We start from the raw sequence: 15,634 nt of genomic DNA on the forward strand, positions 1-15,634 counted from the left end.
CAATAAATTAACTTTTATGTCATTAGAGCAAAACCATTGTAAAAGATAGGTAGACTCCTTGTGACCTTTGCACATTAAGTTGCAAGTTAATCGCCATACTCTTAAGGGATCGCACTTTTGTAATGAACTCTCTTCAGAGTAAGCTTAGAATTCTGCAATAGCCACCAGAAGTAGTCACCCCACCTGGAAGGGTGGCACTCAAACAATTAAGTTTGATATTGTAACTGAGCACTCTCTGCAAGGTGCTGCCTACCCATGTTTTATGATCCAGGTATCATTCCATTCTTTATGGACTCATCTTGGGGAAGGCTTAGTAATAAAATATATCACATGAAAAAAAAATACTTCCTAAGAAAAATCTGATCTTACTGCTATGGGTGGGGAAGGATAGGAAATAGATGAGTAGTAAGAAATGAATTTAGGTGAAGAAAACATCCTTGAGATGACAATCAGTGTGTGGTAGGTAATTGTTCTTTTAAAACTTTCTGGGGTTTTATTTATATTTAGCGGTCCTAAATATTCCTTTGTGGGTGGTTTGTTTTGTGTGGGGTTCTTTTTGTGTTGTTTTTTAAAATGAGTGATACCTCAGGAAGTCTTAATAATTTGTTTATAACTCCTGAAAGAAAGAAGCTGATCCATTCCATGGAATTCTTTGTGTGTTTTAAAATGTGCAGTATACCCATTAAATGAGTAAGTAGTTATGAATTTACTTTGAAGACAGAGTACTATCTAAAGTAGTAAATGTATCTTAATTTTTGTTAGAAAGTGCTATATTAAAGGATTAAATATAGGTGGAATGAATTGGTAGGATAAACGGGTGGTGTCAGGTGTTGCAAGCATTTGCCTTTAGAACCAGTAGCACAAATATGGCATCAGTTGTACCTGTGCATGTGTTTGCTTCATACAGTAGACATCCTAACACCCTTTCCTTTCAGAATGTGGAAAATAGAAATGCAGGCAGCATCTGCAGTGAGAGTTTTCCCTCATCCTTCATTTGTTTACACTGCAAAGTACCACCCGATTGCTGACTGGTTGGTGGTGACAGGATGTTACGATTCAATGATTAGAATCTGGAATGCAAACGTGAAAGAAATCCATGGGCAACTGCTGCAGGAGCTTGATGGTCATCAAAGTTTCATCAACACACTTTGTTTTGATGCAGAAGGTATGTACTTAGTACTACTTTCTCAGTCTTCTTTTCAGTTGAACACCAACTGGAGCGTTACTAGTTTGCTTTATTTCATAGAGGCAATGTAAAATGCTAGAATAGAATAGAATAGTTTTAGCTGTGTTTGCAATTAATGCATTAGTATGATGCCTTATTTGGATGAACACAGAGGAACATACAGTCCCTGATATAAATTGAGAGTAATCAGAAAAGGTAAGTAGAAAGGACAGGCAAATAAATGAGTAGTGCTCAGGCAGTGATGACTGGGCAAATTTTGGTCAGAGTTTAGTTTTCATTGTCCCTGTAACTATCTGTCATTAGTTAGCTAATGTTTTGTACATATTGCAGCAAAAATCAGCACAACATAAAGCACAGATCCTACTGTTGGGACAGACAAATGCATCAAGAAGCGTCTGGAAAGCCTAGTGGTTAGTGTAGAGAGGTAAGTTGGAAAAAAAGCAGGTTTGGCTGAAGAAGTAGGTGAAAGAATTATGTACTAACTTAAAAGCAGAAGCAGGAAATCTGAAACCAGCCTCTAGAGCACTCTCTGAACAGAAGTTCAGAACATGAGATGGCAGGATCAGAACATTAGCAAAGGCAGCTCCACCATATTGTCATTCAAAGTTATCAACTCAATACAAAGATAAAGAAAATGAGGTGCAGTAGTTAGATTGTGAGAATTTTAATGCTAGACTGAAGAAGTGGGAAGATGACGAACTTTTCAGCATTGCCAGAGAACATAAAAAATCAGAGAAGAAAACAGAGATTTGACCATTGTGGATAATGTTAACTGGTAGATTGAGAGCTAAAAGTGAGTGATAGAGATGCACTGATGTGTACCAGTGGAGAGTGGGAAGAGTTGAAGATGGGTGAATGAATAAAGTACTTAAAAGCGTTTGACTTTTTCTGGTATTAGTGACATCATTAGTATTTAAGTGTTTAATTTTTGGAGAAATTCACTGGAGTAGGTACTATGAAGAGGAAACAGTTGCATTTTTATAAAGTATTTGTGCTTCATTTAAAACAACTGTTGAAAACCAATATTTGTTCTTGTTCAAGATGCTCTCAGTGAATGTATAGGTAAGCATTAGACTGTCATGCGAAGCTCATTGAGCTATAAATGCTTGGTTTTTGCTGGTTCTACAGTATGAGTAAAAATGAAAAAACTTTAAAGAATATTCAGCCCCCCAGTAACTGACTTGTGTGCTGAATACAAATTTATGGTATCAAATTATGCAGTATGAGTAAAATATATCTGCAATGAGTATATCATAGCGAAAGAGAGGAAAGAATCAGTGTTCACCTATTCACAAAAACAAAGAAAAAAGTTGTTTCTTGTTCATATATTGTTTCCTGGATTTGCTCTTTTGTCTAGTATTCCACTTCTATTATTGTTTCACAGGACTCCACATGTTCTCAGGAGATAGTTCAGGACTGATAATAGTTTGGGATACATGTGTCAAGGGAAATTCTCAACACCTGTTTCAACACTGGAGGATTAATAAGGTATACAGGTTTCTTAAACTAGCATTGTCATTTTTATGTGAACTGTTCCAAATCTGGCAATTTGATTTCAATTCAAATTTTTTTATACATTAACTTTTGTTTGACTGAAAATATATATTTTCTTTAAATAACAGTACAAAAGAGCTGATAGAACATGCTATGATTCACTGACTTCAAATTTTTGAATTGTTTTGCGCCTTCAGTTTTCTGTGTATAAAACATTAAAATGCTGGAGGTTTAAAAGCCATGTATTAACAGATAAATGCTAATGCATTAGGCTTGTTCTCTAAAGACAACAATAAAATAGACCACAGGCTTTACAAATAATTTTTGTTCATACCTTAGAGGCTTGGTGTTCAGTCAGCATTTCTGTCATCAGCCATGGTTCAGAAGTTCAGCGTCATGGCATAATCTGCCTTGTGATTGTGAAAAGTTGATTGCCTAGGATGTAATGCCTTAATATAGGAACAATTTTTTTTTTTTAACCAAATAGAGTGAAGTGGGCAAAGAAAGAGTAATGCAAGAGAAAAATGAATGATAATGTGTAAAAACATGAGTTTTAAAACACAAAGTTATATTTTTTGACTTAATTTTCATCCTTTCTGTAGGAAATAAAAGAAAATGATATTAAAGGAACACCTATAAATCATTTGGAGGTGCATCCAAATGGAAGACGTTTGTTAATCCATGCCAAAGACAGTACCCTGAGAATCATGGATCTCAGAATGTAAGTAGATTTTTGATGACAAACACATATTTCCTCTTTGTTTTAAAGTATACTAGGGGAAATCGAGAAAGTCAAAGGTCCCTGGTGTTCTACATGGAATTACCTGGGGAAAATACCTTTATACTCTCATAGCATGAGAAACTACCTTCTTTTAGAACATACTTTTGTACATATGTATTATTTCTCAGGAAATCTCACTCTTAAATAATATATTGGGTTGGATATTTGAACTAGCTGAAGACTTTCCAGTCTTACAGTGCACTCTTCATCTTTTACTGTAAATGATAAATTATAATGACTAGAATACTAAACTATCCACTCAATTGAAGCATGAAATTGGTGGATTGACCAAGCAAACCCGTAGTTTTTGAAGCAAATAGTGTTCTTCTATCACTACCATTCCTAAAAAGTGTAGAGAGTTTTAGTTTGAGAGAAAAATAAACATGCATAATAATCTCTACGCAAGGGTTAGTATGGTGTGCAATTTCACAATTATTTTAAGCCAGTTTGTCTGTAGGACACACCATCTCCTCTTATCTCCCACACCTTTGGCCATGTATTCCTAGCATTTCCTTTTTATCAGCTCTAGAGATCTTTTGATGCGGGGGAAGTCAGACCAGTGAACTGATCCGACTAAAAATCAACCTACAAATACAAATGATTAATTTCAATTTTAATCAACTATCTGATCTAACTCATCTGATGGCTGCCCAAACACTAGAGAAGAAATGATGGAGAGCCTGGGAAAATAAGGGTGGAGAGGACAGCAGCAGGACTGCTGCTTTGACCACAGCCCATAGTTACATTGGCTTAAGCCTATCAATAAACCACAGGGTCAGATACCCAGCAGTGATAATTTTACACGTCAGCATTAACCATTCATGCCCTGCATGAGAAAAGAGGGGGTGGAGGTCACAGATCAACACAATTCACTTTGATTGACAGCGAGTCGTTCTTAACTTTCCTCTTTCAACTTGTTTTTTTGATCTTTTTGGATAATGCTGCTATCCTGTCACTCAGGTATGTGATCAGGGATTTGGTTTTGTTTCAGACGTCTCCTTAGGGTTTTATATGCAGGTTAGTTTTACATCTTGCAGAGCTCTTCTACATGACATCTCAGAGATGCTATCTTTCCTATTCACACAGCTAAAACTCTTATTTGGGCTAATATGGTCTTGCACTGTGATCATTAAAGTATCCTTTTCTCTTGCTTGCCAAAAAAGAATTGTATCCAAGGTACATTTATTCAGAATATTAAAAATAATTTTCCTGTCATATTAACTGCACTGGTCTTCTCCCAGCATACCTCCATTGTTTCTGCAGTAACAGATTTTAAAAATTACTGTCTTCTGTCTGAGGGCTCTCATGGCCTATGGCCATTCTTCTTGCCTCAGATTCTGCTTTGTAGTATTACTGCTGCATTAGTCTCCCTTTTGAACTTTCGTATCTCTTTCCAAGCTGTACCTCGTGAGATAGCCTTTTACAAGCTGGCTCACGCTTCTTTAAATCTTTTTGTAGATTCTCTCTTACTTGATGCCTACAAACTGACATGAGTTCATTAGTAGGTCATTATTACTATGCATTGATTTCTGAAATTTGTTGATTCTACTGCTGATTTTCTAACTAAGGAGACATTAGTCTGAAGAGCCAAAGAGAGCTGCTGGATAAATTTATGTACTATAGTTGTAATCAAACTCAGAAAGCATAATGAAAACTTTTTTGGCAGAGCTTGGAGTAATAGCGCCAATTTCCCCGTTTTTTTTGCAAAGCCTAGGATCAAGAAAATGCAAATTACTACATCTCTATCCATTCTCTACATCTGAGTATTCCCATTTTCTAATGAAAGACAAGGATGTACACTTTCATCTATAATTTCAGGTGCATTATGAAAGCCAGAGAAATGAGAAGGTAAACACTGCACTCTGTAAACAGTGGATGCTTGCATGTCTATTTGGGATGCAAGGTGTACTGACTTTTCTGAGGAATAAAGAGGGGGACTGACACACAAAAAATTAAATTATCTATCCTGAAAGTATCTGCTATATTTGCAAACTATTCTTCATCTTTAGCTTGGCTACAAAGAAATACATAGGTGCCACAAATTACAGAGAAAAGATTCACAGCACCCTAACGCCATGTGGTACGTTCCTCTTTTCTGGAAGTGAAGATGGAAAGGCTTACGTTTGGAATCCAGAAACAGGTAACTAATTATTTTATGGTCTAAAGCCAGGTTGTCAAGACTGAGGGAGAAAGAATTTTGTAAGCTTTACTGAAACATTTTTGGTACTGAACAAAACTTCAGTAAGATGTTCTTAAATCCTGAAGCCTTAGCTCCACCTTTTAAATAGCTATTATTAATCTCTAAGATTTAATTCTCTAGAGGAAATTAATAGGCAGAGGTGGCATTTGTAATATGCAGCAGGAATGGAGCACCTTAAGCTCAGCTTTTAGGGTACTGAAGTTCTTCACATGTGGCTGAGGGTCTTCAAACGAACACACAAGAATGTTTTAAGTCAAATCAGTCTTTCTGTTGCATTTTTTGGATTTGGGAATTAGGCTTTTGTTGAGAACCACTTCATCTGTTTCTCAAGGGCGGTCAGAGACTTGGCCTTTGGAATATAAGGTTTCTTTGTGAATTATTCCCCAAACCGAGTAGTTTCAAAATAGGTACCAAAATCTTTCTGGAAAATGTTAAGCAAATGTAAGATAAAGAATTTGTCATCTTCATTGTACAGTGAGGTAATAGGGACAAAAATAACGGTAGAAGGTAGCCAAATACAATTATTGGTTGTGATGACAGTATATTCTGTCTCTAATTATGATCTAAATAATTTTTTAAAAGGAAAAAGTAAATATATTAAAACTGGCAGCTAACCAACAGTTCTATTGTGTTTTTTTTTTCATGTTTCCAATTATATTAGCTAACATCTAGGCCACTACATAATTTGTCTGAAAACTTTAAAAAAGAATAAAAGTATAAGGAGGGAGAAACTTTGTTAGTAGTATGTTTTCACCAGGCTTTGACTCTTGCTTATACACTGTACTTGTGTTCATAATGCCATCAGCTCAAGAACTAATTTTATTTATTTTTTTAATGATTTTGTGCGCAACTTTCACTCCTTGTCAGTATTATATAATTGAAATCCACAACTAAGATAGCTATCTCTGCAAAATGCAAGCACAAACAAATACTGTGGAACGCCACCTTTCCAGAACTTGCTTATCAGAACAAGAGAACTCAACTCACCTGATGCATCCTCTGGGGTTTCCTGCAGCTGTTGCCCCAGCTCTAACTTTTCAGACTTACTGAATAACTTAAAAGCACGCGATATTTTTTGTCTCATGCCAAACAGTATTTTTCAATAAGGAAATTGTCTAAAGAATATTTATTTACAGTGGCAGTCGCTGCAGTGTAGTAATGCAAGCTTTAACCAACTGTTATTTTGTTGTATCAAATATGATTCCATGGTATATGATATTAATAAGCATATTTCACTTCTGCAGGAGATCAGGTGGCCATATATTCTGAACTCTCCTTCACGTCTCCGCTTCGTGATGTTGCCTTTCATCCACATGAACACATGGTGTCATTTTGTGCCTTCGGTCAAAACCAGTCAATTCTGGTATACATTTATGATTATAAAGGTACAGTACAAATTTTCTTCATACAACCCTGTAAATATTTTATTTATTTTTGGAGGTGATTTGCTATCATTTGTACTTGAAGGAAAAAGTAAACAGCTGCTTGATGATAATACATATCTTTATCCTGGGAGATATCAAAACCCAACTGGATAGGACCCTGAGCAACCTGCTCTAGGTGGCCCTGCTTTGAGCAGGGGCTTTGGCCTAGACAATCACCAGAGGTCCCTTGCAACCTCAAGTTTAAATGGGTTATTGTATGTCATACTGTGTGATTCTTACAGCACTTCATCATATAAAGGGAGTGTCATACAAATATTTAAAAGCCCCTTTTCATATCAAGGTGGATTATGGAGCCAGAAAATACTACCGTTCTGAAAACTGAGGAGTAGGGTAATAGAAATCTCAGTATTTTGTGCTGACTATGGTACAAAATAATGTTGAGGAGCTGTATAGAAATGAATTAATATGAGAGTATAGATTGTTTTAATAAACAAGTGTTATGTCTGTGGTGTGATTATGTGAGAGGTATATTTGTTACCCCCATTAAAGAGAACATAGTGATAAATGCTTGCTTTGAATTTTTGATATAAAAAATAGAATTCAGACTGTCCTTTGCAGGTTTTTCTGGTGGTGTGTTTTTGTAGTTAGCTTTAGCAATGTCATTGTTTCAATTAAGAACATAGTTCCAGACTTCACGTTGCATCTAGACAGTATATAATGTTAATAGGAATTATGCAATAAATTTTGCATATCTGTAACAGGTTTTTGTTTTAATTATATTTGCAGTGAACATAGATTTGTAAAGCTAATCCTGTCTTTATACATTTGCTTTTTAAATAACATGTACTAACAAGATTACTCATATCAAATCTCACAGTTTAGGTTACTTGTCTGTTGAACTGGCTGACTTTTACAGGAAAATTAAGTGGAATGACTTTACAATCGATATTCAGTGCTAAACTTCAACCCAGTAAGATATCTGCATTCTAGAGAGCAATGGAAAATTTTTTTGGTGAAGGATTTATTTAAAATTTTTTGACTGTTCAGCAGACAGTGAGTCTTTAAAAAGCTAATAGAGAAGTTTTATATATATATGTGTGTGTGTATATATTTAGAGATCACACAGATATCACACTGGTAGTTACTTGTATCATCTGACTGCTTAACTTAAGTCACTGATGACAAATTTTGCATAGTTTGTGGTCTTCTCTACATTGTTACTAAGTTTTTGTTCCTTTTTTGGTTAAAAGCACACACTTTGCTTTCAGAAGATAGTCTTACTGCCTTAGTGCTGAAAGAGTTAATCATACAGTAATACTAATTTTAGTCACTGACACAGTTTTCAAAACTCCAACAGTATGTGTTTTACATACGCCAACAGTTTTCTGAGTATCCCTGACAAAGCTTTCATGAAGAATTCTTTTAACCTTTGTTGGCTTGAGACCACAGTACAAAAAAATTGCAAAACTCAAACAGTGTGTTTAAATGACACTGAGCACAACTTTCATCAAAAGTATCCTGGTTTAGAGCAGGCTGCCTCCTAAGAGTGCCTCTTCTGCTTGTATGTATGTCTAGCAACTTCTGAAGTTTTACTGAAGTGTAATAAGCTCACTAGGCTGGAAAAAAATGTGAAATGTACCCAGTAAAATAGCTGACTTGAACTCAGTGCTGGCTGTGTAACTTTCTGGCCTTCGAAAAATTCCTTCTCCCGCCCCCCAACATTTCTGCATGGAGAGCACAATTGTTTATAACCAGTGCAAAAACATCAGTTCAATGTGAGAGGGTACTGAACACAGGTAACAGAAGGGAGACATTGTGACCAGGGAGAGTTAGAGGAAAATGGGGTAGTACGGGGAATATTTCATGTCATTTTAAGGTTTTCCCTATAGCAGTATTAGCACAGATTATGATGATGTTTGACTGAAGACATGGCTAGCAAAATGGCAGTGATCATTCAATTTTATTTTTTTTTCCCATGGCAATGTAAAGTTTCACCTTACATGTTAATATTGGTATTTCTACAGTTGCACAACAGGAAGCTGAACTTATAAAAGATCTCAGTTCATCACTTACCACAGCTGCACCGAGAGGGCCACAGCTCTTCAGCAGTTTTTCTGAAATTCCTACACAAAAAAGTTCAGTGATGTCTCCAGCAGATCAGTTCGTCAGTGTTGCAAGGACATCAATGAGAATGCAGAAGGTGAAACAAAAACTTGATTCTGTTATGGTAAGTCAAATTTAATTAATTTCCAGAAGTATATAGTCTTCTCAGCCAAAGTTCATATTCTGGGACTGGTATATGTAACAAAACATATGTATGTAGTCTTGGGGTCTGTTCTTCAGAAATGAATACATCTCTCACTGATATTAATGCACCTGTAAGTAGCTCTTTAGAAAAGATTAAGTGCATCAAACTATGTTTTTTGTCAATGCCCATGACCATTCGTATGATACACTCTGTAGATCATTATGGCCAAGCTTTACAAAATTCTCTCCTTTTTTTCTTTCTTTTTTTTTTTTTTATATCCACCTTTAGAATTGTATGTGGCATAAATGGCAGGGGTTTCATAGCAGGGCTGCAGCAGGGGGCTGCAGGGCTTACCTTTGTGGGAGGAGATCATGGACTGCCCTGTGCTGGGCACAGCTGTTTCCAACCAGCTCCGCAAAGGACAATATGGACCCACTGCACCACTGAAATTGGAACCAAAGAGAAGGGCATGTGGCACCTCTGCAAAAACATATCGAAGGAAGGTTGGTAGATACTAGGGACAGGAGGCACCAGAGTGGAGGAGGAAATGCAAAGGAAAACATATCAGGAGGAACAAGTGGAGGTATTGGAGGAGGGATGTGAGGAGGCACAAAAGTAGACACAGAAGGAGACACAAAGGTGATGCAGGGGGGACACAAAATGACGCACAACTGGAGATACAGGGAGAGATAATGGAGTATGCATGAAGGGAAAGACAGGAGATGTGTGAGGACACACAAAAGAAAACACAGGAGAATGTACACCTCTGAAGGGACTGCAACCCATGGAGGAATCCACACTGGGCAGATACAATCTCCGAGGGGGTTTCAGCTGGTGGAGAGCCCACACTAAAGCAGTTGAAAAGAGTAAGAAACAAGGAGAGATGAAAGAGCAAGCCACCATGTACTGACCCCACTCTCCTGCACCACCCATCATCTTACCAAAGGGACTGAGTGTAACATAGTGGGAAAAGCAGGAAGGCTGGGAACTAGAAAGGAGGACAAGAGGTGTCTGAAGCTGAGACAGACAAGGAGGAAGGAAAATGTTTTCTTTGGGTGTTTGTTTGACTATTTATCTTGTTTCTCTGGTTCCCTGGCCTGGACATCGCCCTTAGGTCTGTGCTTTGAAACTATCCAAAAGAAAGCTATCCCACAGTACATTGCTTTCTGGACCCTCTCATGAAATACCACACTGTAACTGGCATGGATAACGGCAGCATGTTGCTACTGTCTTTGCAATTACTTGTAGCCTCACACAAAGAAGCAAGCCTTGTCTCTGCTTTCTGCTTCTTTTGTTCCTGCTCATCTACAAGTGAGCCCTAGTGCCTTCAAGTTGTTTATTGGTCAGAGAGAGGCCCAATATGGAGAGAATGGAGCATGTAACTTTGTGTCTGGGACAAGTACTACAGCAAGACATTCCAGAAGAAATTATTTTTACTCTTCTGGATTTCTTGCCATCTGAGTAAGAAGACAGGGATAACAAATTTTTGGGAGATTTCATCACTGCAACTCTTTAGTCCCTGATTAGCTAGGAGTTCTGGACTGTAGGAGACCAATCTGGTTTAGCAGAACCACATAGTGGTTCCATGGAACCGTGCAGCTAGATGAAATAGGTAAGCCTACAACTGTGTTTGAGAGAATAACTTTCAGCCACTGGAGTTTTGTAACCCTAGATTCCCATTGCTCAGTGACGAGTTTGGGGTAAGTCCATTATGAGCAGCCATGATCAAGGTTTTGGACAGTGTCCTCCAAACCCTCTACTCATGGATCATATATATATGGGAGATGTCAGAAAGGTCATCTCAGTCTTCTCACCAGCTGAGTTTCCAAACAGTACAGGATGGCAGTTGAAAAAGTCTACATCCAGTCTGATGTCTGTCACAGACCTGTGATGGTTATAAAAATGGAGAGTGCTTCCTTGTACAGCTTTATGAACCACTGGGATATTGGGAGGAGATTTCTTTTCATTGAAAGGACTAGCAATACTCATCTTTTCAGCGATCCAACCTGAGGCTCACAGGACTACGATACCTGCTTTCCAAGTAGGGATGGGATCATTTCTTGCATGTAGGTGCAGTATTGCCAGCCTGCGTTATCACAGATTCTGGACAGTTCCAGAGTACAATATATCGTCACTAAAACTTAAAATTTCTATTAATTTGTAGTTGGGAGTTAGAGTTTTGGATGTGTATGTGTTTACATGTGTGTAGCTCCCTTTTTCATGCAAAAAAAGATGCATGAAAGTGTAAGCTTTGCTGGAAGGCTGGTTAGAATGCGTACTCACATAAATTTTTTGCTAAAGTGTTTGTCAAAGTAGGCCACATAAATGTTGCCACTCAGCCACATATGTGAGAATGTGCTAACAGCTCTGAGTACAGACGAGTGAAAACAGAGAAAAGAGTCTCTATTAAGCCACACGGCAGGGTGGCAAACTGCCCTGTGATAGGGTTCGAAAACAAAAATCCAAATGAGAATGCAGATGTTATCTTGTATGTGTTTGGATTACCATGTTGGGACAAGCATTTTGGCAGCATACCTAGTAGATAGTAAACCTAGCCTGAGGTCATGCCCGGGGTCATGTTTTAAGAGACCAAGGTGCTGGAACCTCTGAACAGCAGATCTGCCAGCACAGGGCTCTCTGTGTTCGATGTGTGTGAATTTGCAGCAGTAACTGATAGATATAAGGGGTCAGTATTGGGGCTGATGCTGTTTAACAGCGACACAGACAGTGGGATCGAGTGCACCCTCAGCAAGTTTGCTGATGACACCAAGCTGTGTGGTGTTGTGGACACGCCAGAGGGAAGGGATGCCATCCAGAGGGACCTTGACAGGCTGGAGAGGTGGGCTTGTGAGAACCTCATGAAGTTCAACCAGGCCAAGTGCAAGGTCCTGCACGTGGGTCGGGGCAATCCCAAGCATAAGTACAGGCTGGGCGGAGAATGGATTGAGAGCAGCCCTGAGGAGAACTTCTTGGTTGTGTGTTGGTTGATGAGAAGCTCAATCCAGCAATGTGCACTTGCAGCCCAGAAAGCCAACTGTATCCTGGGCTGCATCCAAAGAAGAGTGGCCAACAGGTTGAGGAAGGTGATTCTGCCCCTCTACTCTACTCTTGTGAGGCCCCACCTGCAGTACTGCATTCAGCTCTGGAGCCCCCAACACAAGAAGGACATGAACCTGTTGGAGCGGGTGCAGCGGAGGGCCACAAAGATGATCCAAGGGCTGGAACACCTCTGCTATGAAGACAGGCTGAGAGAGTTGCAGTTGTTCAGCCTGGAGAAGAGAAGGCTCCGGCGAGACCTTCCAGTACCTAAAGGGGGCCTACAGGAAAGCTGGAGAGGGATGTTTTGCAAGGGTGTGTAGTGATAGGACAAGGGACAATGGATTTAAACTGAAAGAGGGCAGATTTGAATTAGTTCTAAGAAAGAAATTCTCCAGTCTGTGGCTGGTGAGGCACTGGAACAGGTTGCCCAGCGAAGTTATGGCTGCCCCATCCCTGGAGGTGTTCAAAGCCAGGTTGGATGAGGCTTTAAGCACCCTTATCTAGTGGAAGGTGTCCCTGCCCGTGGCAGGGGGGTTGGAACTAGATGATCTTTAAGGTCCCTTCCAACCCAAACCGTTCTATGATTCTATGATATAAAATTAACTGGTAAGTGCAAAGTTCGGAGGTCTGCGGCTTAGATAAATGATTTGAAATTGTCGTGTGAATACAACAAAATTTGGTTTATGCTACACAGAAATTGAGAATATTCTGATCCTGTAAGAGCTCAGGTTTTTTGTGTTGTGACCAGTGCCTCCTTTTCATGTCCATTTAGAAACAACGTTTTTTTTTTCCTTTTTTTGTTTTTTTATTCTTTGCTACCTAAAGAGGAACCTTAATAAAGGACAGAGGAAATTTTCTTCTCGTTTGCAACATTACCATTCTTGTTAGCCCAGAAAACGTGTAATTAGAACCAAGAGTTGAATTTTGGGCTAAAGCTTTGGCAATTCACAAAAGCAAAGACGTTTTGTTACAAAAGGTGAATATTAATTTCTCTGTGAAACCTGAATGCAATAGGAAGGCAATTTTTTTAATACTGTGTGTACCATAGTAAGGAAAACAGGAAAAAAGAAATGGAATAAACCCGCTTAATATTATTTCTTGTTAAAAACAAAACTGTAGCTGAATAGTTTTTAGGAAGCCATAAGTAAGATCCATTCCAAACTGAGTATGAGGAGGATGCTTGTGTGTTTCTACTTAGGAAATCCAGGATGAGCCTAGATATTCAACACTGTAATTAGTTCTTGACACCTCTTCCGAAAAAGAATATAGTAAAATGAGAAGCGGTTCAAACAAGGGTAACACAAATCCCAAGAGCTACTGAAGAGCTCGCATGTGATGAGATTAAAGTGATTAGAGTTCCTCAGCTGGGCGGGTTGTGCAGGTAGAGGTGTGTGAGAGGGAAGTTACGACAAATACATAAAATCATGAACAGTATTGGAAAAAAAATTGTTTCTCACAGCTGAAATGAGGACATGCAATGAAGTAGATTGCTGGGAAGGCCAGAAGTGTACATGGGTTCGCAGAGATTTGGGGCAAATTTGTAAAGGAGAGATTCAGGAAAAGCTCTTGGCCCAAGGAACTGGTGTTACTTCCTGCTGAGGCTCAAGAAGTTTATAAACTTTTGAGTGCTGAAAGTAGAAGGGCCCGTAGGAGAAAGATCACTCTAAAATTATATACCTTATCTGCTACAGTTTACTGTTGACAAACGTGAGGATGGATCTTTGATCTAACACAGCATAATTATTCTTATGTTATGGAGTATATTTACAATATTTATAAAAGTCATACTGACAAATTTGTGTCGTTATCATGTTATTTATGAGTGGTCTGTGTGGTGGTTCCCCATAAGAGTTACTAATATCCTTTTCATTACATCAGATTAGTAAATTTTAAAAATCGTTGAATTTAGTTAAATATTAAAATGTTTATTAAGGTTACTTTTCTTTCAGTTTTGTTTTTGTAGCAATTTCAAGTCAGATCCATATGGCCTACTGCATGATAGGTTTGGTTTTTAGTTTGTTAATTATCATATTAGTGGAGAACATGATCCTGTAACGTAGGCAATCATTTTTCTGGTGATCTGTGCAATACATTCTACTGGAATGAGGGCTTTTACATTAAATAGGTGCTTTTGAATAGTGCAGTATACTTTTCGAGTTCCTTTTCCAATAGTCCTCTTTAGAATGCCAAGAAGACTTTGTTCCACTACTGTCCTTTTTCAGCATTATATTTCTCTCAGTGGCTTGTGTTTTGTATAAAAGGTGTATGTCAGACACAAGAAATTAATTGCATTCATTTTTTTAGCATAAAATTATATCCATTATAACAATTTTATCAGAGGGTAAAATAAGATGGTGTTGAGTATTTTTAATATGTGTGATTTTACTGATCAGTCCTTTAATTTTATTTCCAGTTTTACCATCTTCGTTTTCTTGCCGTAAACATTTGTACAGTGTTAAGGAACAGTTACTCACTGTTTGTTTTCTCTCTGTTGAACAAAGTAAACGGGGACATCTGAGTAATACTATGATTATTTAAATCATATTTTAAAGGAGAGAAAGCTAGATTCACTCATGCTGGTAAAATACAGTAAATTATATCTCCTTCTGCCAGCTGGGTTATTGTCGCCAAGAAGAGAAAGCAGCTTTTATTAGGAACTTTTTATGAAAGGAAATACCATAAATGTGCACCGAGTCAATTAATTTGATAACATTGTTGATAAATATTTTTCTTAATGGTTATTGAGGCTGTGAGAGTTTCTTGCAACATGAAGGTGCAGAAAGGAACGTTGATGATGGTGCAAGTACTAAGGTACTGTGACTTGAGAGTTAAAGAAGGATAGAAAAGATTAAACCTCTAGAATTTTTTACTAAAGTTTCACAGATTACTTTTATTTTTTGTTAGCTGGGGAAAGCAATTTGGTTTTCATTCAAATAAAAGATAGAGAAAATAACTTTATATCTTTGCATCCAAAAGTGCTGCTTATTCTGGGGAAATCTGGTCAGTTTTTTTACCTTTCTCTCTTTATGATTACATTGCAGTTAATCTCCAGAATAAGCAAACGAGGGCTTCTCAACATAAGAAATTAGATCATACTTTTTGTTTAAGTGCATAATTTTAAAAACAATTTAGTGATGTTCAAGCTTGGTTATACTTTTTTTTTTTGTTAACAATGATAGGAATTATATCCAAATTTTCACAGAAATATATACCTTTTTTTAATATCTCGGGGCGGGGGGGGGGGGGTGCGAGAAGGGGGGAAATAATTTAAAAAATCTACCAAAAAGGGATTTTATATATA

General features: G+C 37.8%; 1 protein-coding gene across 1 annotated transcript in view; it reads left to right on the top strand.

Annotated features, from left to right (window-relative positions):
* The window catches only part of AHI1 (Abelson helper integration site 1), a 103,505-nt gene that overhangs the window by 34,430 nt on the left and 53,441 nt on the right, over positions 1-15,634 (top strand). Inside the window, exons 12-17 of the mRNA XM_086631959.1 lie at positions 936-1,165; positions 2,571-2,674; positions 3,283-3,401; positions 5,471-5,601; positions 6,906-7,046; positions 9,071-9,273. Coding sequence (XP_086488085.1) covers positions 936-1,165; positions 2,571-2,674; positions 3,283-3,401; positions 5,471-5,601; positions 6,906-7,046; positions 9,071-9,273 — 928 coding nt within the window. The remainder of the gene's footprint in view (positions 1-935; positions 1,166-2,570; positions 2,675-3,282; positions 3,402-5,470; positions 5,602-6,905; positions 7,047-9,070; positions 9,274-15,634) is intronic.

This window comes from Tauraco erythrolophus, chromosome 2, assembly GCF_009769465.1.
Source record: "Tauraco erythrolophus isolate bTauEry1 chromosome 2, bTauEry1.pri, whole genome shotgun sequence".
Taxonomy (NCBI): domain Eukaryota; kingdom Metazoa; phylum Chordata; class Aves; order Musophagiformes; family Musophagidae; genus Tauraco; species Tauraco erythrolophus.